This window comes from Aulonocara stuartgranti (assembly GCF_965226115.1).
Source record: "Aulonocara stuartgranti genome assembly, chromosome: 7".
Taxonomy (NCBI): Eukaryota; Metazoa; Chordata; class Actinopteri; order Cichliformes; family Cichlidae; genus Aulonocara; species Aulonocara stuartgranti.
The window spans coordinates 9707422-9732127 of record NC_138945.1 but is presented as its reverse complement, the minus strand read 5'-3'; the positions used below and the strand labels follow the sequence as shown (position 1 = coordinate 9732127).

The following is a 24706-nucleotide window of genomic DNA, read 5'->3' as shown; positions in this document are numbered from 1 at the left end:
CACTGTACACTCGCTCAATCATGATCCTTTTCTAATTTAGAGATGTATCCTGTTTAATGGTGCCAATCTGAGGATGTAGCAGTTGTAGCTCCAACTGTCAGAAAAAAGGGCTTTCACATTGCATGAGTTATATGAAACGAGGTAACTGTTGAGTGCAGAGTTGAAAGCTGGTCTGACAGACACCGGTCCTGCAGCAGACAGGCTCACAGTGGGATTGAGAAATAAACACTTCTCTACCAGACTGAAACTGTGAGAAGAACAATAACCTAGTCCCCCACTAACTGTACAAATATAAATGCATTTTTTAATTGTTTATTATCGAGTTCATGTGCATAAAAACATGTACTGGCGCTCTGTGCATGTACAGCGATGCTGATATAACGCAGGAAGAATTGGACCTTACAGCGTCCGTGGAAGTGCTGTTTGTGTAGGACTCACAAAGCAAACATGTAGGCTACTAGAGAATGAGCTAAAGCAGCTCAAATTAGTTTCAGTGTTTAAACTGTCATTTGTATTTTTTCAAAGCAAAAGCCAATGCTGTCGCCACTGAGTGAGCATCAGCGCACTCTGCAGTTTGTGTGTAGAAGCGAAAAAGCTTACAGCACCTGATATTCCCAGGCGATCTCCAATCCAAGTACTGACCAGGACCGACCCTGCTTAGATTCCGAGATCAGACGAGATCGGGCGTGTTCAGGGTGATATGGCCGTAAGCGAGAGCAATTGCATGTAGAACGCGTTTTGTGGGTGGCAAATGTCACACAGTTTGATATACGCTGTCGTGTTTTACAGCGAAAACATGCAATCCTTCGTTATAAACTGCAGCTTCAACATTGAGCTACAATAATGCTTTTCCCGCAGTAACATCTCAATAATAACACTTGTTAGTTTATTACAGCACAGTGTTAAAGGGACAGAGAGCATACAGTGTGTTAGGACGATTTGTGACATCTCCTAATGCGTTTTTATGAAGGTACGTCTGTGTATATCAATGATCATTATATAACTAACCTAACAAACTGCTTTTACTTTGCTTTTATTTTCTGATTTTCCATCATCTCTGCCTACCTTGGTGTTGCTGGACCTCCCTGCATTTGTCTCACGTCCCTCCTATGGGCCACCCCATTTTAAAAATCCTGCTAATTTTTTCTTAACGGCTCCTTAATTAAGTTAAATGTAACTTAATATCAAGGACACAAACATAATTATTTATTTTCTACATTTTGTCTTTCTTTTCTGGTGTGCAACAAGCATACGGGTTATTTATTGTTTTCGACTAAATAGTGTAGTAGAGTGTAGAGTGCTATCATGATAAAGCGTGCAGAAGACAGGGGCAATAAATGCAGTGGGAAACTATTTTACAGATATTGTTTTTCTTATGGCGCCCAATCGCGATAATTCCGTTAATCTTGAGGTCTTTGTCGTCATCTGCTGTGCACAATGCAGTACTACAGTCTCTCATTTCCGTCAGGCACTGTGTAGGTCAACTCTTGCGACGGCGTGTTTGGCTGGCAAAGGACCCACCAACGGCGGTTCAGCGTCGGCTTCTCAGGGTTTCAAGGAAATAGTTTTCGTAAATGAAACTTTATCCATCTGAAATCAGAGTCATCTTACGAAACACACCGGTAAATATTATATCTTGCAGAACTGCATCTCTTCCGCAATTAAACAGATGTTTTATGTGTGTGAAGTTTGCACTAGTTAAAGTAATATAGCAAAAAAAAAAAAAAGGGGGGGGGGGGACGTTAAGCAGAAGTGGCGCTTTGTATGAATGGGCCATGTTCTCATACTGTTGGATTGATGTAAACGATCGTTTTGAGTAGTTTAAATTCGTGTTAAAGGAATTCTTGACCCCTATTGCACGGTTTACAAGCACAGAGGTAGTAAATAAATGTCCGGTGAACGTTAATTTTCTCACAGCTAATGTTTAGCTAACGTTAGCGGCGCCGTAGGATTTTGTGTACAGCAAACGCTACACCTCTCCACCAACTTTTCATAGCAATATTGTGATGAGTGCAGTCGCTATATATTGCTCCACAGTCCCACTACAGCTGACCTCAGTTTGAAGAGCCCTCATTTGTCACCAGTGCGACCGCGTAGCTTATTGTGACTTTGTCCAGTGGTCTCCAATTTCTTGATTCCTTACTGTAAATACACTTTTGGTTTTCTTTGTTTACAGTTTTGAGCCGGGTTAAGCGCTCTTTCAGCTTCCTCTGAATAAGATTCGAGTGGAAGCCATGTTTCTCTACAACATCACCCTGCAGCGTGCCACCGGCATCACCCATGCCATCCATGGAAACTTCTCAGGTGAATTTGCGCCAGATGTCACTGCTTTATGTCTGGTTAGGTCATGGTTAATTTATCAAAGCTTGGTACCCCTCCTTTATTGTCAAAGAAGCCTTTAACTGCAATTTCTATGAGAATTAGCACTAATTAGCATTAATTGTTTTATTTAAGTATATTTTCTTGTGTTTGTATAGTCCTTAGAGTTTATCCTATCATGGTGTTTCACTCAGTATGTTGATGGAGATAATGTAAAGCATAGTTTTCTCATGGTTAAAAAATACATAAAAGAAATATCACAAAATGCTTTTTTAGAAGCAGGATTCAGGGAAAACCATAAAAATATCCACATCATATGTCTGATATTATGTTTTGGTAGGAACCAAGATGCAGGAGATTGTTGTTTCCAGAGGAAAGATCCTGGAATTATTACGGCCAGATGCCAACACAGGAAAGGTGCACACTCTTCTCACAATGGAAGTGTTTGGCATCATCAGATCCCTGATGGCCTTCAGACTCACTGGAGGAACCAAAGGTACAGAAATGACATCATATGCACTCACATACATGTGTTTGTAACTCTAAACATGGATTGCATAGATTAAATGGTATGTATTAATAATTTTCTTTTAAGTGGTTTTTATTAAATCTTTTGTCTGACACTAATGTTTTGTTTGTAGTGCATTCTTTTTTTATTCATTTACAATTAGAAGGGGAAGTTGGCCTCCATTGGCTTTCATTACCTAAGCTTTAATTACATGACCGTCTCATAATTAATATAATGTTGACAGGCTGGCGTCGTTTCTAAGTGATATTTATGTATTTTTAGATTACATTGTTGTGGGGAGTGACAGTGGTCGTATCGTCATCCTGGAGTATCATCCATCAAAAAATATGTTTGAGAAGATCCACCAGGAAACATTTGGGAAGAGCGGCTGCCGCCGTATTGTTCCTGGACAGTTCCTTGCTGTTGACCCAAAAGGCAGAGCTGTAATGATAGGTGAGAATTTTATGAAGTATGCATGAAATCAGCATTAGACCATTATGTAGAGTCCATCATATCAGACAGAATCCAGATGTTTGTGCACTGTTTATTTTTTATATTGCTATTTTCCTTCTCTCGTAAGATGAGCACCCTTTCTTTGACGAAGGTGAACAAGAGCAAGAGCTCAATGGGTTTTTTTTTAATCATACACACTGCTAGGATTTTGTGTGTAATCTGCTGTGGTGTGTTTAGCGTTGGATGTAGTCACCACGAAAAAGCCAGTTCAGTGCCAGGAAAAACCCTTACATTACAAACCAACACCAAAAACTATATACTCCAAAAGAGTCCATCAGTTAAGACTGATGTATTTTAAAGGTATTTATTCTAATGTACTTTTTTTTTTTTTTAGGTTTATACAGTGTGTGTGAATCTGCAGCTTTGAAACTGCATGAAGGCTTTGCAGCAAGACTTTATACAAACTGGCCTGTAGTGATTTTTAAATAACTTACTGTGGTATTTAATTTATTTGTTGTTAAAATAGGCTGTGTTTAATTTGAATCCTTTGAGTCCTACTTGCATTTGAGCAAAGTGGGCCTGGATAGCTTTGTAACATCTATGTACCCAAGTAGGCCTAAACATACTAACAGATGCCTCTTTTGTTTTTTTCTCCCCCAATTCAAAATTGTTCCATTTGGTGATAAGTTACTTTTATGATCTTACAAATACAATAAAACATGGCATTTTAAGGCGACCGTGGCTCAGGGGGTTGGGAAGCGTATCTGTAACCGGAAGGTCGCCGGTTCGATCCCTGGGCTCTCTGTCCTGGTCGTTGTGTCCTTGGGCAAGACACTTTACCCTACCGCCTACTGGTGTTGGCCAGGTGATGGCGCGATATGGCAGCCATCGGCCTTCTGTCAGTCTGCCACAGGGCAGCTGTGGCTACAACCGTAGCTTGCCTCCACCAGTGTGTGAATGTGAGAGTGAATGAATAGTGGCATTGTAAAGCTCTTTGGGTGCCTTGAAAAGCGCTATATAAATCCAATCCATTTAACAAACCTGCAAAGTTGATAGGTTTTATAATATGTTTTGTGGCTCCATACAGTTATTTATTTATTCATTTATTTATTGGCAAAGACAGAGGTTGTCAGCTTAGATGGTAATTTGGTTTATAGACTGATGATTATTTTTCTTTTATTTGGGCCTTGGTGTGTTAGTATAATGTCAGTGGTGTAAATATTGCTATAATTGACCTAACCCCAAGAGCCTTACAGGTGCTTAAGATAATAAATCAGCATCAAATGCTATAAATTTTGTAGTTCTACATCAGAAAATTTTACCTTGATAGAAGTGTTTTGTGGAACAATTATGATGTTAATTAATGTGTGCTGAGTTACTATTGTTTAAATCCTGAAGAAAATTTATATACACACACATATAAATAGTTGTATTAAACCAGTTAAATGAAGCACACAATATGTTTTGTCATTTATCTGACTAGGAGCGATAGAGAAACAGAAGCTGGTGTATATTCTGAACAGAGATGCTGCTGCGAGACTGACCATCTCCTCTCCACTGGAAGCCCATAAAGCAAACACACTGGTCTACCATGTGGTTGGAGTCGATGTTGGGTTTGAAAATCCCATGTTTGCCTGCTTAGAGATGGACTATGAGGTAAGGACACAAAGCACAAACGTGCAGGGCTGCTGAATTTCACATACACTGAACTGTTGTTGTGTGATGAGTTTTCATGTCTCTTCTCTGACTGTCACTGGAGAAAGATTTAACTTCTCTGACCTCAGCATGACTTTAATTGAAAAAAAACCAGTCATGTTTTGTTTGTTTACCAGAATAATCAAGTGTGTTTAATGTCTACAGGAAGCTGACAACGACCCAACAGGAGAAGCTGCTGCCAACACACAACAGACGCTCACCTTTTACGAGCTGGATCTCGGCCTGAACCATGTGGTCCGCAAGTACAGCGAGGCATTGGAAGAACATGGAAATTTCCTCATAACTGGTGAGCATTTGAGTAGTGTTGGTCATATTTAAAGGAAACAACAGTAGTGTTATTCATCAGGTAGGGAGTAGTTGAAATATCAACATTTTTACAAATTGATTTGCTTTCAGAAGATAATTATTGCAGCGAGGTTACAAAGAATTGTTACATCAGTGTGTTGTAGATGTGATGAGTTTGTCATGTCTCTTCTCTGAGAAACACTGGAGAAAGATTCACCCTCTCTGATCTCTACAAAAGTTTACCAACGCAATAACACAGCGTTAGATGTCGTATTAAAAGAAAGCATTATGTTGTAAAATAGAGATTACTGTGCTTTTTTGAAATTCTTACTCCTTCATCATTATGTTTTTTAAAAATGACAACCCTTCTAAATGCTTCCAGTTCCTGGTGGTTCTGATGGGCCCAGTGGGGTTTTAATCTGCTCTGAAAACTACATCACCTACAAGAATTTTGGAGACCAGCCTGACATTCGCTGTCCCATTCCACGGCGTAGAGTGAGTCCTTCTTACAGGAATGCACATTAAAAAGCAAATATTTATAGTACAGGATTTCCTGTGCAGATTTTAAGTGTGTTTTGATGCATCATAACATCAGTACACATCGTGAGACTTTACCTGATTTTAAGCTGTGAGTCACTAAGTAGATTTTAAACATTTTTTTCTCTGTTCATGTGGAATTTTGGTTGTTTTGCAAGTCCCACATTGTTCTTTGCATAAACGTCTATTTTTATCCTCCCTCACATTCTCTTCTGCTCCACCCCACAGAACGACCTGGATGACCCAGAGCGTGGCATGATATTTGTGTGCTCAGCTACCCACAAGACCAAGTCCATGTTCTTTTTTCTGGCCCAGACTGAGCAGGGAGACATCTTTAAGGTTACTCTAGAAACTGATGAAGAAATGGTAAGGATGGATGGAAACTAGACATTTTTAACAAATTTATTTAATGGGACTAATTATGTTCACTTCCAGCTTCTGTTTTTTTTCTTTATTTTTTCTTTCTTAGAATCACAGTTGCTTGATTAACAAACACTAGATAAACATGTCGTATTTATCTTATCCTGCCCAGTTTATGTAATTGCTCAGTTTATCCAATGTCTGAAAATAGGCTTTTTACTCGATTTCTTTTTCATGGCTCATCTTATTAAAAGCTCACTTTCAATTTGATTAGCTCCCTCAGCTTCTTCAAAAAGAGCCAAATGCTTATAAACTCACTCTTTTACTTTTATAGGGAAATCTGTAGCGTGTTGACATTAGCTTAGCAAGAAAGTAGCAAACGCAAATACTCTTGTTCTCAGCAGGGATTACTTTTAAATTCTTCATTAACATTTCTTGAACTTTTGTCATTATGTGTGTGAATGTGTGTGTGAATGGGTGGATGACTGAACGTGTAAAGCGCTTTGGGGTCCTTAGGGACTAAGTAAAACGCTATACAAATACAGGCCATTTACCATTATCGGTTTTCTATTCCTCCCACCGTCCAAAGACATGCAGCTTGTGAGGATAGGTTATTTGGATAATCCAAATTACCACTAGGTGTGAATGTGCGAGTGAATGTGAGTGTTGAATGGTTGTTTGTCCCTGTGTGTTGGCCCTGCGACAGACTGGCGACCTGTCCAGGATGTACCCCGCCTCTCGCCCTATGACAGCTGGGATAGTCTCCAGCGCCCCCCGCGACCCTGAAAAGGATAAGCGGAACTGGATGGATGGTTTTCTATTTATGCTCATTACATATTCCCGTAATAAAAAACGATGCTTGTTTTGTCTCTTAGGTCACAGAAATTAGGCTGAAGTACTTTGACACAATTCCCGTTGCAACAGCGATGTGCGTCCTGAAGACTGGCTTCCTCTTTGTGTCTTCAGAGTTTGGAAACCAGTAGGTTGCAAACAGAAACTCAAGTGTTTCTTTTCGTATCTCTCAGTCTTTGATTAACCTCTATTTCTCTTTCCTTTAGTTACCTTTACCAGATTGCCCACTTGGGTGATGATGATGATGAGCCCGAGTTCTCATCGGCAATGCCGCTGGAAGAGGGAGACACCTTCTTCTTTCAGCCACGCCCACTTAAAAATCTTGTGCTGGTGGATGAACAGGAGAACCTGTCACCAATCATGTCCTGTCAGGTGAGTGTCCTGTCAGATGAACATGGGGACTAATCTAATTGCCTGAACTTGTGAGACAGATTTTTTTCTTAAATCTTAAACCAGAACATTTCTGGCTCATTGACTACTCTCTTCCTACTTTCTTCCAGATTGCTGATTTGGCCAATGAGGACACACCTCAGCTTTATGTATCATGTGGACGAGGACCCCGGTCCACTCTAAGGGTCCTTCGGCACGGACTGGAGGTACACACACTGTTTTTTTTCTAACGTAATTAGAGAAAGCCCACACATGTACTTTGCTGGCTGTGAAATTGATGAGTTTTTTCATGTCTCTTCTCTGAACAAATACTGAAGAGTCTTTTACTATCTCTGATTCCAGCAAACACACAAAGCCTTCTTTTCATATCACACTTTGAACGACTGTTAGCTTGGTGTCACGTTTTTCCCAGCCTTTGAGTTACGCTCACAATGTTGGCTGTACCCTGTTAATGTCTTACTTCCATTACTGTGAAGATGAGCTTTTAAAAATGGTTTGTTGTGTTTGTCTTTGTAATGATGATAAACTTTCAATTTTCTTTTTCTTTCCCCCACCCTGTCTGTTCCCCTCTCTCCGCCTCTGTCAGGTTTCAGAGATGGCTGTGTCTGAACTGCCCGGTAACCCCAATGCTGTGTGGACTGTACGCAGACATGTAGAAGGTAAGAATATTCTTGTTCCAGGATGTGTGTGGCTAATCAAGGTTATAAAACATGCTGAAAGTAAGAAAAGTCTGTGAAACATATTCCTGTTATGTTAATGTACATCACTGGTTAGCTGTTTAGTATAAGATGTTAGGGAGCCACTCACCACTAGCTGGAGCAGCTGCCCTGACAGATATCCCTATGTTTGTGATGCGACAGCCACATGAAGCAGTGTGGCGCTGCAGTACACGCATGCAGTACACGCATGCAGTACATGCTGGAGATGAACATTTCTTTGCTGACTCTATTAAAGTAAACTAACATATAACCACCTACTGAAACAGTGTGCAACCAAACTTGTGTGTTCAATGCCATTAGTAATTTTGTTTTGTTTTTTCTTCTGATCAATACTGTGTTTACTCTGGTTCTTAGATGAGTTCGATGCCTACATTATTGTCTCTTTCGTCAATGCCACTCTGGTTCTGTCCATCGGTGAGACTGTAGAAGAAGTGACAGATTCTGGTTTTCTGGGAACAACACCCACTCTCTCCTGCTCACTCCTGGGTGAAGATGCGCTTGTACAGGTGCGTAAATGTACCTCATCTGCACATCACCTTTGGGTATTTTCACCACTGTGCCATTTAGTCCATTTAAGTCAAACTGTGGCTTATTTTCTTACATGGTGGGGTTCGTTTGTTACAATGTTAGAACAGGTGTTCTCTGCCCAGTTCCGAGTGAGCAGTTTGTTTATTGTGTGAACATGATTCAACTTTGAGCTGCTCAGGTGCACGTTACAAGTTTGAGCTTCCCATAGCCAAATATGCTTTGCATTCTGGGATGTGGCAGGGTACCGTAGACGTGCAAAGGTCAGTATGGGTTTGCAACCAGCCGTGAAATGAATATAAATTGTCCATGTTCTCAAATAGTTCAGAACACAGCACTTCCTGTATTTTGTATTCTTGTTGCTCCTGGTCCAAACATATGAGCTGGCCAATAACTTCACTGAACGTTCTCAAGTGGTTTGTAATGACTCGCTCTGTGTGAAGAGAAACCAGACCATGGGTAAAAGCTACACGTGTAAGAGTAAAGAGTAAACGAAGTATAGGTGTAAAAACACCCTTAGACATTGCAAAGAAATTTCAAAGTAATGAAATTTCTTTGAAATGAGCAGCTTTGATAATTGCATTTTATCATAATTCCAATAATTTCTAAAAAACTAAACGAAAACCTTCCTTTGCATCAAAGGAAGCATTTCGAAATTCGAAATTTATTTTAGTTTTTGTTTAGCAGATGATGTACATTTTAAAGGTTATGTTATCAGTTTCTTTTTGTGTGTTAAGCACAAATAATTAATACAGTTCATGCATTAATTCATCTAATTACACAAAGATGGCCATTTATTCATCATCAACCCAATCTAGTACTTTGTCTTTTCTCTCCATCTTACCTCTGTGGTTCTTTCACTCCCTCCCCCATACAGGTTTACCCAGATGGTATCCGTCACATCCGAGCAGACAAGCGTGTGAACGAGTGGAAAACTCCTGGTAAAAAAACTATTGTCCGCTGTGCTGTGAACCAGCGGCAAGTAGTCATCGCCCTCACTGGTGGGGAGCTGGTCTACTTTGAGATGGACCCGGTAAGGAAGTAGATTATTTTTGTGTTATCCGATCATCCTCTTGTGCCCCTCTGACATTCTGTTCAGCCTCCATAATGCCTACAATGTGGCATGTGCACGAAAAATAAAACTGTTGGTGGAGTGAAGAAATCCAAAACTGAAGAGTCTATTTCATCACCTCCAGCTTTAAGTGAGACAACATAGGCTATAACAGCTTTCTCCTTGTTCAGAGCAATGAGTGATTTGGGCTGCTGTAAATAGTGGTCATAAGAGAAAATTTCCTCTTTTTTAAAAAAATTTTTTTTTCCTTCGGCCTATAGTTAGATTATCTTTACTGTGTGAAATAGATCACCTGTTTCTGCTCCGCACTGCACTGTCTTCCCTACACACGGTGAAGTGTTTCATTGACAAGGTTACAGTTATACTGCGTACTAATTAAAAAGCAATACAATAGACAGAAATACTGCCATCAATCTTCAGGAATATTGTCCATTGGCAGAATCCTAGTTTCCACTTTCATGCTGTGTTTAACAAGTATTAGTTATGCTTTGTAATAAAAGGTTTTCACAAAAATACTGCGTTGAGCTTTATGTAGACTATGTGAAGGCCCAGTGCCCCCCCCCCCCCCCCCCCCCCCCAAAAAAAAAAAAAAAAGAAAAGAAATCTTTTTTTGGGGTTAATCAGTCAAATGATTTGACGGCCTTATTCAGCACTTCATTTTATAAAAGGCAATTTCACAATTGACTGCACAGTTAAATTGCCTTATCATTAGCTTCACTTAATTTATTTTCCTGCAGAGTATCTGATGATTTAATTCTAACACTAATATTGAATATCTCAGGTTCCATATTGAATAGAGGAAGATGACTGAACTGAGGTGACGGAAAATCTGTTTATTAATCCTGCTGCTGTCTGTATTTCATTTTTGATTTTTTTCAGTCTGGCCAGCTGAATGAGTACACAGAGAGGAAAGAGATGTCTGCAGATGTGGTTTGTATGAGCCTGGCCAACGTTCCTCCTGGTGAGCAACGCTCCCGATTCCTGGCTGTTGGGCTAGCTGACAACACTGTTCGCATCATCTCCCTGGATCCTTCGGTATGAGCTTGACACAGAGATTATCAATGAGACCCTTTTTTGTTTCGAATTGGAGGTGTTGCTCAGAAATTGCTTTTGCTGGTTTATCTGCTTGCATGTGATTGAGCCCATGACAGCTTGTATCCGAACAAGATGTCATGTACTTTAGTTTTGGGTATGTCTTTGCCATCTTTGATGTTTGTTCCTATAGAGGTTTGTTTTGGTCCTAGTAACATTTGACCGTTCAGTTTATTGTTGATTGACAGCAAAGACTATTTTCATGCTCTGAGGGGACAGACATGCAAATTTTGGCACTTGTGTTCACTTTTGAAAGCTAGTATCCATTATCTGCTGCACTACAGAAATTCGTTTGCCAGTCATCTTCACAGTATGTGGAGTCAGAGTGTGTACTCACACGCGCGCACACACATGCACATGCCCTTTCAGGCTAAAAATGAGGACGTCATGTTGCTTCTAGTTTCTTAATTTATTGCCCTTGCAGTGGTAATGGGTATTTTCAACTGTTGAAAAGTTTTTCTCATATTCATAAACCAAACTGTGCTGCTCAGCCAAATTTGCACATTGTCACTGTACTCTCAGGTCTTTCCCATTGTGCAGAATGAGTAACAGAATTTAGCCTGTGTTTAGCACCCAAGTTTGAAGGAATCCATTGTTAACCACTTAAAAATTCCTGGTAAACTTATAAATGTAAAAATGACTGGAAATATACTTCAGCTAGATTTTTAATTATAGGATTTCCCTGAAGGCTCGGGAGCGTCTGAGATAAATATTAATTTAATGTCAACAATTTCAGCAGCCTTCTGCAGAACCTGCTGACAGTAAATAATCCCAAAAAACAGAGATGTTTTAGCTGATTAACTTCTACAGAACTTAGTTTAGACAGTGATGCTCAGTGTGAAAATACAGTCCCTCCAAAAGTCCCTACTATCCAGGAAAGGTTCCTGTGGTGGGAACTTAATTAATGATTGGCATAAATCCCTTTAAGGCTAAATTAATCTTAGTTTCTTATTAGGTCAGTACAAAGTAATGTTGTCATGTTTAGGAAACAATTACATCCTTCTTTTAGGGAAAACTTTGTACAACATGAAAGTTGTCTGACCACTTTTACTGCCTCTTAAGATGACCAGTAACCTTAAAATATTCATTGGACATTAACTGGAGATTTCTGCTTCCCTGTTTAAAACGTGTAAGCAAGTCTGGTTGCAAGTCTGCCTTAACTATTTCAATAGAAGTGTAAATTTTAAAAACTTTAAAAACGATTACAGGATAAGAATCTTTTTTGTTTACGTGCACGTTTAAACAATTGAATGGTGCTGTTACACAAAAACGTAATGTTCGGATTCCTTTGCATGTTGCTATTTTTCTGACCCCCTGAAACTTTACCATGTTTAGGACTGCCTGCAGCCACTGAGTATGCAGGCCCTACCAGCCCAGCCAGAGAGTCTGTGTATCGTGGAGATGGGAGGGGTGGAGAAACAGGATGAACTTGGAGACAAAGGAACCATAGGCTTTCTCTACCTTAATATTGGGCTTCAGGTATTCTTTCACATTTAAATATCTCAGGTTTCATGTTGAAGTTGAAGACATTTTACTTTTAAATCACAGCTCTGTAAAACCAAATGTAATACAGGGATTGTGTACAGGCATGAGTTCAGATCGATCTTGTACCTAAAATCCAAACTGATAATGTTTTTCATGCTTGATCAATTAGCAGTCAGGGAGCACAGTCCAGAGCAAAGATTGTCACAATTGTTATGTTAGTTCATGTTGCTATACATTTCAGCTTATGTAGAGGTTTTCTGCTAATGTGTTTTTGCTCCTCTTTCTCAGAACGGTGTGCTTCTGAGGACTGTCTTGGACCCAGTGACTGGAGACTTGTCAGATACCAGAACACGCTACCTGGGATCACGACCTGTTAAACTGTTCAGAGTCAGAATGCAAGGACAGGAAGCTGTATGTAACTCGAACGCTTACTCAGAATCAGCTCATAAATACAAATATGTGCATTTACAAAAATTTTGTTTGTTTTGTCAGTTTTTATGCTTGTGATCATATTAAGTCAGAAATATTTATATCAAACCTTAAGATTTAAAAATAAATTTGTGTTTTTCATCACTGATTATAAATTAATTGATTAATTGATGTCTTTTCTCTTGCTGACAGGTGCTTGCAATGTCCAGTCGCTCCTGGCTCAGCTACTCTTACCAGTCTCGTTTCCATCTGACTCCTCTCTCATATGAGACTCTGGAGTACGCCTCTGGTTTTGCCTCTGAGCAATGTCCAGAAGGCATAGTGGCCATCTCTACCAATACTCTAAGGTATGGATGCACTTAGAGCATTTTTTTTGTAAAACATAGGCATCACTGTTTGTGTAATGGAGTTCAAACTGAAGAAATCCAGCATCTGTTATGTATTATCGCAATTTAAATAACTCTAAACGTCTTATGTTCAAAGTGTTTATAAATCTGCAGAAAGAAAAGTTTATTGAAGGGCGAAAAATATATTTTTATATAAATCTCACCTGTGCTCGTCTGCCTGGTAGAATCTTGGCTTTAGAGAAACTTGGAGCCGTCTTCAACCAAGTGGCCTTCCCACTTCAGTACACTCCCAGGAAATTTGTAATCCACCCAGAGACCAACAACCTCATTTTGATTGAAACTGACCACAACGCCTACACCGAGGCCACCAAAGCTCAGAGAAAGCAACAGATGGCTGAGGTATGACTATATCGTTGTGACCCAACTAGTGGTGTTAACATCTGTCTGCGGTTACTCTCAGTAATAAATTTATTAAGGGCAAGAAGTCGGCATGTCGGGTATAAACAAGAGAGAACAGAAATTTGTTCCTGTGTGAGTTATTTTTCCAGGTTAGAGCCTAAAAAAGTAGGTTTATTAAATTATAAACCTACTTTTATATTTAGGAATTTTTCCTGACATCCTTTTACTGTTTTTCTCACTGATAAACCCAACAGTAGAAATAATGAGAAGTAGAATTTGGTAGTTTAATGGCATTTTGTCCCTGATGATAATTATATTATGAATTAATAATCTTTGTGATGGCAGACATTCCCATCACAGTTTGTAGTCTAGAATATCATTTTCATATGGCTGGTTTTATTCAAATAACAGTTGCCAACATGTCATAAACAGAAAATCACATCCCTTCTTTTGCCACTGTAGGAGATGGTAGAAGCTGCAGGTGAGGATGAAAGAGAACTGGCTGCTGAGATGGCTGCTGCATTCCTAAATGAAAATCTTCCAGAAGCCATTTTTGGTTCACCCAAAGCCGGCGCAGGACAGTGGGCCTCACTAGTGCGGCTGGTTAATCCCATACAAGGTTCAACACTGGATCAAGTGCAGCTGGAACAGAACGAAGCTGCGTTCAGGTGAGTAGTACTCATGATGGGTGGGTGGGGTTTAAGTGAGGTTAAACAGTCTGACCCTGGGCTGTTTCTCATTTATTATGCCTTTCTCTTTGATGGACAGTGAGCCTCCCAAATTCCAAGCCCTTCATTAATACTCAGTGTTGTTTCTTAATCAGCCGTTGACATAGTGAAAATAGTTTGGGCTGCCATTGTAGAGGTTCTTCGGTTTCACCTGGTGACAAATTAACCTTTTTCAAAACGACACTTTGTGTCGATTTGTATCAACAGCTGCTGAAAACAGGCACAGTATTTTTTTAATGCAGCAAAATGCTTATTAAGATTAAATGATGCCCATAGTATGGAATTAAAAGGTAATAAAATTTGTGATTTTGGAAGGCAGGCTACTGGATCCATCAAAAGCATCACTTTCTGATATAAAACAGTATTGTTGGCCATGTTTTGAAGGTTATAGCTAATATTTTGTGTTAATATATTTCTAAATGATTAGCGTGACTAATCTAAACTAGCAATATAGTATATAGGTGGGTCTGATGTTGTACTTGGTGTTTTTCAGTGTGGCCGCTTGTCGATTCACCAACACGGGTGACGATTGGTACGTCCTGGTCGGTGTTGCCAGAGACATGATTCTCAACCCAAGGTCAGTGGGTGGCGGCTTCATCTACACATATCGACTCGTCAGTGGAGGGGAGAAGCTGGAGTTTGTGCACAAGGTGGGTTTCAGTGACATTAGGGGATAATTTTATTAAGCTTGTTTCTCCTTGAATATTTATTAGGCTGAAGCTGATTCACTCTCATCTTTTGCTGTTTATACTGGGGAATACTGATGTAAACGGCATAAAAGTGCTTGTCTGTGTCATATTTGGCTTTAGTTTGATTCATAAAGCAAATCAACATTTCATTCTGTAGGCTCTGCAACAATTTAATGCTTAGGTGCTGTGCTTTGTTTTTTGGCCTTCTGGTGCAGCTGCACGTGTGCAGGTTTCAAAAGATTTCCGCTGTCACTCTGCTGTAACAGTACTCAGAGCAAGTCAGCTGGAGAGGACGTTCAGACCTTGTAGCAAGTGCAGCTCTATCATGAAAGGCTGAGTAAATAAAAATAATTCACAGCCCAAGGGAGTTTGAAGAAAATAGTTAGTGTGACAGGCGACTTACAGATGTCAGAAAGATGTATATACGGTTTCTTTGGGAGATGTTGGCTTTTATCACCTTTGCGCTTACCCAGGGACTGTGTGCAGGCCATGATTTGAGACAGATGTTAAGACGAGGACTGGACTCGAGGAAAGTCTATTCAGAATGCATGAAGCAAGACAGACTGATACAAAATTTTGATGATGGGATGAAACACAGCTGTTGCTGTCCCAGTTGTCACAGACTCGCTGGGCAATTCCCCAAGAAACCCCACCAGGGTGGAGACGATCAGGGTGAATCAGCCCACATACGTTTGTTACCTGATGTGGATTAACAGGGGAAATGACTCATGAGTGTTGTGTTTCGCAGTGGTATCAGGAATTTCCCGACCACTTAACCAGATTTGATATTTTAGATGATTCTATCAGGTCACAACTCACTTTTTTCCCTGTTTGTTATATAACCAGAGATATCAGAGTATGCACAATAAGATGACACATTTCTGAGTGCAAAGTCATGACAGCATCTTGGATGTAGGCAGACGCACTTTTCTGAGATGGCTGTGTCGTTGGGTGTATGTTCCGACAGGGCAATAAACTAGAAATATCCATCAAACTGTGACAGGCCCGCTGAAGGCCACGGAGAAAGCAGAGCACCGGGTTGAAAGGTTTTTCCTGTCCAGGATGTCTGAGCTCACAACACACTCTTAGTCACTCTCCAGAGGGGAAATTTGGATTCTCAAGTTGCGTTTTAGTTGTAATTTGGGCATATCTTAGACAGGGAAAGTATTGACGATTTCTGACTCATGACTGGTGTAATCTTATTTGAGAAATATAATTTACCAAAATACTTTCTTAATGTTTCAACAGGTAAAGAGTTTGTTTATGCGGTTGTTCAGAAGTGCTTTTCTAAGAAAATCGTTAAAAAATTAACATGTTAAAAATAAACAGCTGGGATCTGTAGTAAATCTAAAACCACAGGCAGATTTCACTGTAGCTGTCTTACAATCTCTTATGATGACTAAAACTGTGTTTAGTGAGACTTCCTTTCGTCTTCTTTAAAAAGCTCTGTATCTGTTTCAATCTTTATCTGAACCCAGATTGTTTTGTTTATTTCTAGACCCCAGTAGAGGACGTGCCTTTGGCAATCGCACCATTCCAGGGACGAGCCCTAGTTGGAGTGGGAAAACTGCTTAGAATCTACGACCTGGGGAAAAAGAAGCTGCTACGCAAGTGTGAGAACAAGGTAAGACAAGGACGTCTGGACACAAACATCTATACACCCTATATAAATATTCTCTCTTCCACCTGCGAATCCCACTTTCTATCAAAGGTTCTTTATAGAGATGATGAATATAGTTGATCTGAAAATATAGACGATGAAGAATTAGTCTTTAAAGATTTACTAAAAGGAGCCAACTTTGACCTGACCCATGATCAATGAGTTGATGAGCAGAAGCATCCCGATCCGGGATGTAATCAGGCTTACATCATAAAATTATTAATTTCAGAATAAGAAACAAAAAGTGTCATCATGAAAAATAAATAAATAAAATCCAGTTCACTTTTTACTGGACACATCTGACTATAGCTTTCACCAGACGGGCATGGTTTAAACAGATATTACAGCTTTCACAAAGCTAGCTAGCATAAGAAACATCAGAAGATATTGATATTCTATTTGAACATGTGCTGTGTAACCAGCACAACAGGTGCTCAGTACAGTGACACAGAAAAAACGAATCACAATACAAGACATTCGTACTACAATAGTTACACTGCTAAATGATAGTCAATAATCTCAATTGCAGACCTGCATCTTTATTAATTAATCTTGTTAAAAACAACACTGTAGTACAGATGATTATTTATTAAAACTTTCAAATATACTTTAACTTGCTGGTAAATAGTTTTTATTTCAACTCTTTGAAACCAATTTCAAAAAAAGTTTCATCTGTATGTGGATAGCTTTATCTCTGTTTGCACTCTGGGTTTTCCTTCCTGTGAAAAGAAAAGAAAAGGTTTTATCTAATGGTGCATGGCCGATTTGTTCCAGATTAGCCATCAGGGACTTTTTCAAAGTTCCTAATGGCACGACACCTTTATCTTTATTAACCAAAGCAAACTGCACCGTTTTGTAAGAAGCAGAGGTGCCTTTATATAAAGAACAAACCACCTGAAGGGTGTTTTCAATGCAGCAAAGTAATTGTTGTAAACGGGGTCAAGACTGAGTGTGAGGGTGTCTAGTTTTTGTTTGCAGACACTTTGTGTTTAGGTTTTAGAGGTTTGAAGCACCTGTTGTGCTGTAGAGCAAATTTTTTCATGAGTGTATGTGATGCATCACGCTTTTGCATAAACATTTTTCCCAGAACGTTTTGGTTGAAATTAACAGCCTGCCTTGAAACTTCTCTGTGTAACAGGATATAAAAATAGTGCGGTCTGTTTTGAAACGTAAGATTTGGACGTGTTTAAAGGGGAAAAACATTGCACTCCTTAAGTTTGTGGGGCTTTAACAGTCACACAGAACAACTTTACTTTAACGCGTAAACAGTAAAGACCAATGTTGTATCTAATTAATGAACAGCTGATGTGCAGCAGTGTTGCTGCCTGAGTGTTGTGTTGCAGATAAGATGCATGTAGCTGACAGTTGAGTTAATACCATACAGTACAGTGCATACATAAACACATGTGCATTGTATAGCCCCTCTGGATTATACTTTTAACAATTGTTTCCAGTCTATTTAGTCCCTCCCTTAATGGTTACATCCTGTAGTGTGTAACGTGAGAAGTTTTAATGAGTGTGAGCAAGTCATTTTTCACAGCGCTGCACAGGACACCACTTGGGGAACATGTCCAGATTGCATTATTTTCTTTTAAAACACTTGACTGAGTGTACCTCACTGCTCTCCCTAACTCTTTGTAGCACGTTCCCAACCTGGTGACTGGCATCCACACCATTGGCCAGCGTGTCATCGTGTCTGATGTCCAGGAGAGTCTGTTCTGGGTTCGTTACAGACGTAATGAGAACCAGCTCATCATCTTCGCTGATGACACATATCCCCGCTGGGTGACGACGGCCTGTCTGCTCGATTATGACACCATGGCTGCTGCTGACAAGTTTGGGAACATCAGCATCGTAAGTAAAGGGCGAGAAGTGTTTGGGGGTGTGTATTGTATTTTTGTGGGCGAATAAAGCCAGAAAACATCAAGACCATCAGCCCTAAACAAAATTTTCTGCAATGACGTAATGTCTCCATGTTTTGTCCTTGGTTTGCTTAGGTGCGTCTCCCCCCTAACACAAGTGATGATGTGGATGAAGACCCCACTGGGAACAAGGCTCTATGGGACAGGGGCCTCCTCAATGGAGCATCACAGAAGGTACACATATGCTTCACCTTTTCACGTTTCTGGAATTAAACAGTGTGTCTGAGCAGATGAAGCATAGACTCAAAAAAGAGAAGTGAGTGAATTAAAAAGGACATTGTCTCTCTGGATGCCAACAGATAATAAATAAAAGTGAGGTTAAAGAGGTTTAAGGGAAAGACGTGGGTCTTCGATGAGTTTGTGTAAACATCAAGGGATGGGGAAGTTCTTAATGGTAAACCATTCCATACTTTTGGACCAATGACTGTAAAACTTGGTTTCAAGTCTGTGCGTGGGATGGAGAGCAATGGTTGGTAAGCAAATTTGAGGAATCTGGAGGTGGGATGGAGGGTAAGCAGTTCAGAAATGTGATGTCGTGCCAGTGCCTCGCAGTCCTTTAGAAACAAATAAATGAGTCTTGACAGCTGTTGCTGCCCCGGAGCAGAGGTCTTCAGCTTGACCTCAAAGTGAAAGAACAATTTAGATTTAACATGCATTGTCTGTTCAGACCTGCTTCAGGCTTGTGCATCGGGTTAATGCTTCAAATTTTAAAAAAAAGCTTAGAGTTACTTAAACATTTAAACAATCGTTCATCATTTTCTGTGACTGAGCAGTATAGGCCACAAATGATATCTCAATATATTTTTTAAAAGGGGATATAAGCCAGTATTTTATAAGGTAACCAGAAGTGAGATTATTAAAATATTAATAATAAAATATACAGTAAGTCATGTAGAAAAGAATGTAGCAGGGGCTTCTGCATTTTTGAAGAAAATATCAAAGCACTTTCACTTTCCTGATGTTTAAAATAATAGGACTGGTTCAGATGAGATGTTAAAGGCTGTGTATGTAAAACGTATATTTTAACATTAAGTAAATGTATACTTTGAAACTTCATTCATTGTTGGGCCTGTGCTGTTTTGCTCTCTTTTAAACCAAATCTGAACTGCAAAAAGAGAAACTGAAAGCTGCTGCAAACACAACCCTTACTATACTAAGAGCTTTACATTACGGCAAAGTATATTGATGCAATGGATACTGTCTAATTCTACATCTTTTGAGAATATGTTGAATTATTAAAAAAAAAAAAATTACCTTACCATTTGTTTAGAAATTAGTGTTAAATGTGGTATTTTAATATTGGTTGCAAAGTACAAAGATGTTTATCCTGCAAGTAGCAAGTGTACACTTTTATGAGGCAAAGCAGAAAACTGTGGCTTTAGGTGGGATAACTGAGACAGACCTCTGCTACATCGCATTCATCCAGTGCTGAAATCTGGCCCGGTGTACTAATCTGCCTCCCTGGCCACTCCAACCTCCGCAGACACACCACCATCAACCACAAGTTTAACCTACTCTCAAATGCAACCAACACAAGCCGCGCACACACAGGAGAAACACACCGGATCACTCATCCCACATTTTAAATCCTGGTCAGAAACTGTTTAGGTAGCACATAGACTGGGAAAGTCCCTCCAGTGTAGTCATTATGAGCTGGTCCCAGTTGCCATTGTGACACAGTGTGTGCTATTTCTGCTTGTGCACACTGCACGCATAGATTCATTTGAGTTTGGAAATGTACCGTATCTATATATAGACATGGGTGTGGATGTCTTGACTTGTCTTTATGCAAAATGATGTCTGTCTATGCGTCTGTCCAGCCGGCAAGTCACGTGGCTCGGCCAAAATGCTGCCATACATGATATATGCCATACAAAGTAGAGGCTTTTCTACTCTGAGCACTCAAAGCGTTTTTCCTTACAAGGCTCATTCACCCAATCACGCAGATTCATATAAGCAGTATTTTCTATACCTAAGATTTTATATCAGTTGCACACTCTAACATCTTGCTTAAGGATTCTTTGACATGCAATCCAATAGCCAGGGAATCGATCCATTGAGCTTCCCTTTGATAGATGACTCGCTCTGTCCATTGCCTGGTGAATCACTATACAAGAAAGTTGATGTCAAATTGACCTGACATCCATTGTGCATGTGTAGATTTTTGTAATCCAGTGTACAGCTGGGGCTGCAGTGGTCAAACACTTTGTATGAAACATTTTCAGGTGAAATAAACCGTTACAGGTTCAAGTAAAGGGAAGCTGTTGTCTTCTTTGCACAGCTTTCTGACTTATTTGTGGAGTACAGAGGTCATTTCGACTCTGCTTGTCCCTCCTTAGTCCCAGATGTGGTCTAATTAGCCTAATATTGAGGTTTTATTACTACACAATGCTCCCTTGGTATTCACAGTACCTTCTGATTACTATCATCATCATTGGTTTGGTGGTTTCTGGACGGTTATCAGATTAAACCATCAGGACCAATTTTTGACTCAGACTGGCAGTTAATGTGCTTTATGTGCACATGCAGCCAATCTTCGGAGATAAAATGGCCTCAGGTGACATATCTCTCTCTCTCTCTCTCTCTCTCTCTCTCTCTCTCTCTCACTCTCACACTCTCTCTCTCTCTCTCTCTCTCTCTCTCTCTCTCTCTCTCTCTCTCTCTCTCTCTCTCTCTCTCTCTCTCCAGGCTGAGATAATAATGAACTACCATGTAGGAGAGACAGTGTTATCTCTGCAGAAGACTACTCTGATTCCTGGTGGTTCAGAGTCCCTGGTCTACACCACACTGTCTGGAGGCATCGGCATACTAGTCCCATTCACTTCACATGAGGTAAAACACTAAGATCTCATTTAAGTGAACACACATGCACACTTTGCATGATCCTAAAGTAGTATTGTGTGGCTCAAATGTCCTCCCGATTTCTCTTCCTTCTCTTTTTAACCCCCCGGATTTCTTTATTTCGTCTGACAGGATCATGACTTCTTCCAGCACTTAGAGATGCATATGCGCTCAGAGTTTCCTCCTCTTTGTGGCAGAGACCATCTCAGCTTTAGATCCTACTACTTCCCAGTCAAGGTTGGGATTGTTTTTACACATCCGTCTTATTTTTATAATATAGTTTCAACTGCGGAACCTGTTTATTAAAAAATATTTGAGGATAACAAAAACAAATTCTGTCATTTTCTCCAGAATGTGATTGATGGAGATCTGTGCGAGCAGTTTAACAGCATGGACCCTCACAAGCAAAAAAGTGTGGCAGAGGAGTTGGACAGAACACCACCCGAAGTCTCTAAGAAGCTGGAGGACATTCGCACTCGCTACGCTTTCTAACCTCACACACGGACATTTCGCACAACACACATGAATTTTACCAATGCATACGTTTCAGGACCCACAGATCGTTGCTTTTCCCAGCTGCGAGTCATCTTTAGTGATTCAGAATGAGGTATTATGCGGTTTACTGTGAGCAGACACCAGCTTACATGGAAACCTACAAGAAGCCACTCGGCTTGTAAGTGTCTCACGTTGACCACCTGTGATGTAATAACCTGCTTTCAAGTGTGTGAGCATTTAGCTGCTGCGTGAACAGGAATGACACACATACTTTTTCACGGGTCAGTTACTGAGAATTTGTCAGGTTTTTGTCACCTCCAACTACAGAAACCATGCATGCAGCACCACAAAGACACGTTACATGGAAACATGACAAAGCTGTTGTTTCTCTAAACATTGAGCAGTAGCTTTGGTGTCTTTCACACTTACATCTGTGCGAGCAGAATTTGGCACAGCTGTATGAGAGTTCACACGCTTGATCGCTTTTTCTGTTCACAAAGAGATCACAGTTAGAAAGTGTCAGTCATCGTGGAAGAAAATCTTTTTTTTTTATTTAAAGAGTTTTTGCATTCCCCCTAGTAGGAAAGGCTAGTTGATGTCTAATGTACACAAAGCTGTCTCTGAAATATTTCATTTGTGTATCCTCCAGCTTTGACCACAGGAAACTTTTTTTTATAATGATATCATTTTAATTTGTGCTAATTGGAATAATTTGTTGTGACACATACATACCATTGTCCCAGATGGTATAAAATTTCCCAGCCCCAAACCCTTCCTGTCTTTGTGATGTCATGTTGGCCCCCAGGCTCATTAAAAAGCACATTGCTTACTCACACCTGGGAGCCTAACACAAGCTGACACCTAACAGTGTGTAAGCTGCAGCCTGCAGTCCAACAAGTGCCGCCGTTCTGTGGAGTTGGTGGAAAAATACTGAAGGTTTGCACTGGGTGTTGTTCTTGTCAGTCCAGTAAATTCCCAACCTCAGCCACAGACATAGCAATCCACAGTAGTCACTGAATTTAGGGGGATTGTGGGACAGGTCAGTGGTCTGTTTTTGTAAATAAAGTTGTTTTTGTTCTTTATAATGCCAAGCGTCTGTATCATTTTATTTTATTCTCTTCACCTTAGTATGTTTGGAGAGCGTCAGTTTGATAAAGGATGTGTGACTTTAAATCTTTGTCATCATCAACACATTGGAGGCCCGATATTAAGATTAGTCATGACTGCATATACGCAAAGCTGTAGTTGATGTGCCGATCAGCTGACGGCTTCTGTAAACGTGTAGTACAGACTCAACAAGGTGAAGCTGCTCAACTTCAAGGTGAGGAGAAAAGATTTAGATGTTGCAGCAATTTAAGTCAATCAAGTCCAGTTATGTTGCATTTAGATTGACTTGACAAACATAATGGATTCTAGTTTCCAAAAATAAATGTGTATATTTTTTGGCACTATTGGTTTCATTTCAAAGTCAAATTTATTTATGTATTTTTTCCATATTACAATAAAGTCTCCTTTACTAATTCTGCTTAGACTGAGAAAAATGTTTAGTTTAATGTACAATTGTAAAAACCTAGCTTGGTTTGGACTCGCCTCTTCTTCACATGCATAAATCCAGGACTGGGGCAATCAGTTGAAAGACTTTGTTGTTGCGATGCAGAATAGCTGCTAACCACCACATGATTTTCCAAGCTGTTGATTATTTTAGAAAACTTGATGTTTTAGTAATTAGACGTGAACCTTTTATTCATTCCCTTCCCTGTCATAAATGGTGCCAACATAAAAATCTGCAGCAAGAAAGAAAATAACTACAATATATGCAGTTAGTGCCATATATTTTTGGATTCTGATCAATTTTATAGTTTTGACTTTTTTACAACACTGCAGTGGAATTCAAATAAAACAATAAAATGCGACCTGCAGACTTTAAGATTTAATTATACCAGTTTAGCATCCTGAGAATTATAGCTAGTTTTATACATAGAGGCTCAAAACTAATTGGACATGTACAGTTGGCTCATTATCTTACAGCTATAGAGTTAAATCAAGTTTTGAACATTTGGTGGCTTTGCACCAGAACTCTCGACGTAAGATCCAAGATATTGCAACTAAAAGAGCTTCCTATACTGTAGTGATTAAAACAGACGCCTCATCAATAGTCCTGACTCCTCAAATATGGTTCTTTATTCTCTGTAGAGGTTTCCATCAAGGTAAGAATACAAATAAGGCTGCATGTATTTATTCCTTCCACGGGTGTACATAGTGCCACATAGAGCAGTGAGGCTGCTGTCAGCTGAGAATCTCCCTACGGCAGCTTGTTTAACTTGCATAGCAACAAGACTATAAAGATTTGTCACATTAAAGAATAACAAGTGCTAAGCTGCTGCAGAGCCACATCTGGACCAGCGCTTCTGCATGGGGATTTGCCTCTGTGGGAGAAAAGCCAAGAACTCAACCAGACTAAACTTTCCCACTTAGAACAATGGCTCTGTAGGGTTTCATAGAAGTGTAACCACATGGGCAGGTTTTTCAAAATATGTAAAGTGCCTTGTGGTGAAATCGAGAAACCATCTGAGCAGAGTTCACAAGGCACAGGAAAGAAAGTTCAGAATGTATGAAAATGCCCAATGCTAATGGAAATCAGTGGTTTCCAGCTGGAGTGTATGCTGTCATTAAAACCATCAAAATCCAAATCAAAGACATTCTCAGGGATTATTTTAGCTTTTCATAGTTCCAAGGGTTCATGTCTAGTTTGAATCAGCAAAGATTCAAGCAATGAGAAACTGATGGATTGGCGATACTTCCTGTTTCCTGCCTCTGCGTGGAGTTCATTTATCAAACACTGTCTGCTTGTTGATGGGGCAAGCTGTTCAGTAACATATTGCA

The 24706-nt window shown here is 39.8% G+C and overlaps 1 protein-coding gene across 1 annotated transcript; it reads left to right on the top strand.

Moving 5' to 3' along the window:
• The first annotated feature begins 1469 nt into the window (after positions 1-1469).
• sf3b3 (splicing factor 3b, subunit 3) lies at positions 1470-22908 on the top strand. The gene is made up of 27 exons (XM_082540725.1): positions 1470-1622; positions 2177-2304; positions 2660-2815; positions 3110-3280; positions 4764-4936; positions 5141-5282; positions 5664-5776; positions 6047-6184; positions 7054-7157; positions 7237-7402; positions 7531-7626; positions 8007-8079; positions 8494-8645; positions 9542-9697; positions 10616-10771; positions 12164-12307; positions 12602-12724; positions 12935-13089; positions 13314-13488; positions 13951-14156; positions 14710-14866; positions 16404-16529; positions 18207-18419; positions 18563-18661; positions 21176-21319; positions 21461-21565; positions 21680-22908. Exons 2-27 carry the CDS (start codon positions 2235-2237, stop codon positions 21818-21820), a joined length of 3654 nt encoding a protein of 1217 aa, XP_082396851.1. The 5' UTR covers positions 1470-1622; positions 2177-2234; the 3' UTR covers positions 21821-22908.
• Positions 22909-24706: the final 1798 nt, after the last annotated feature.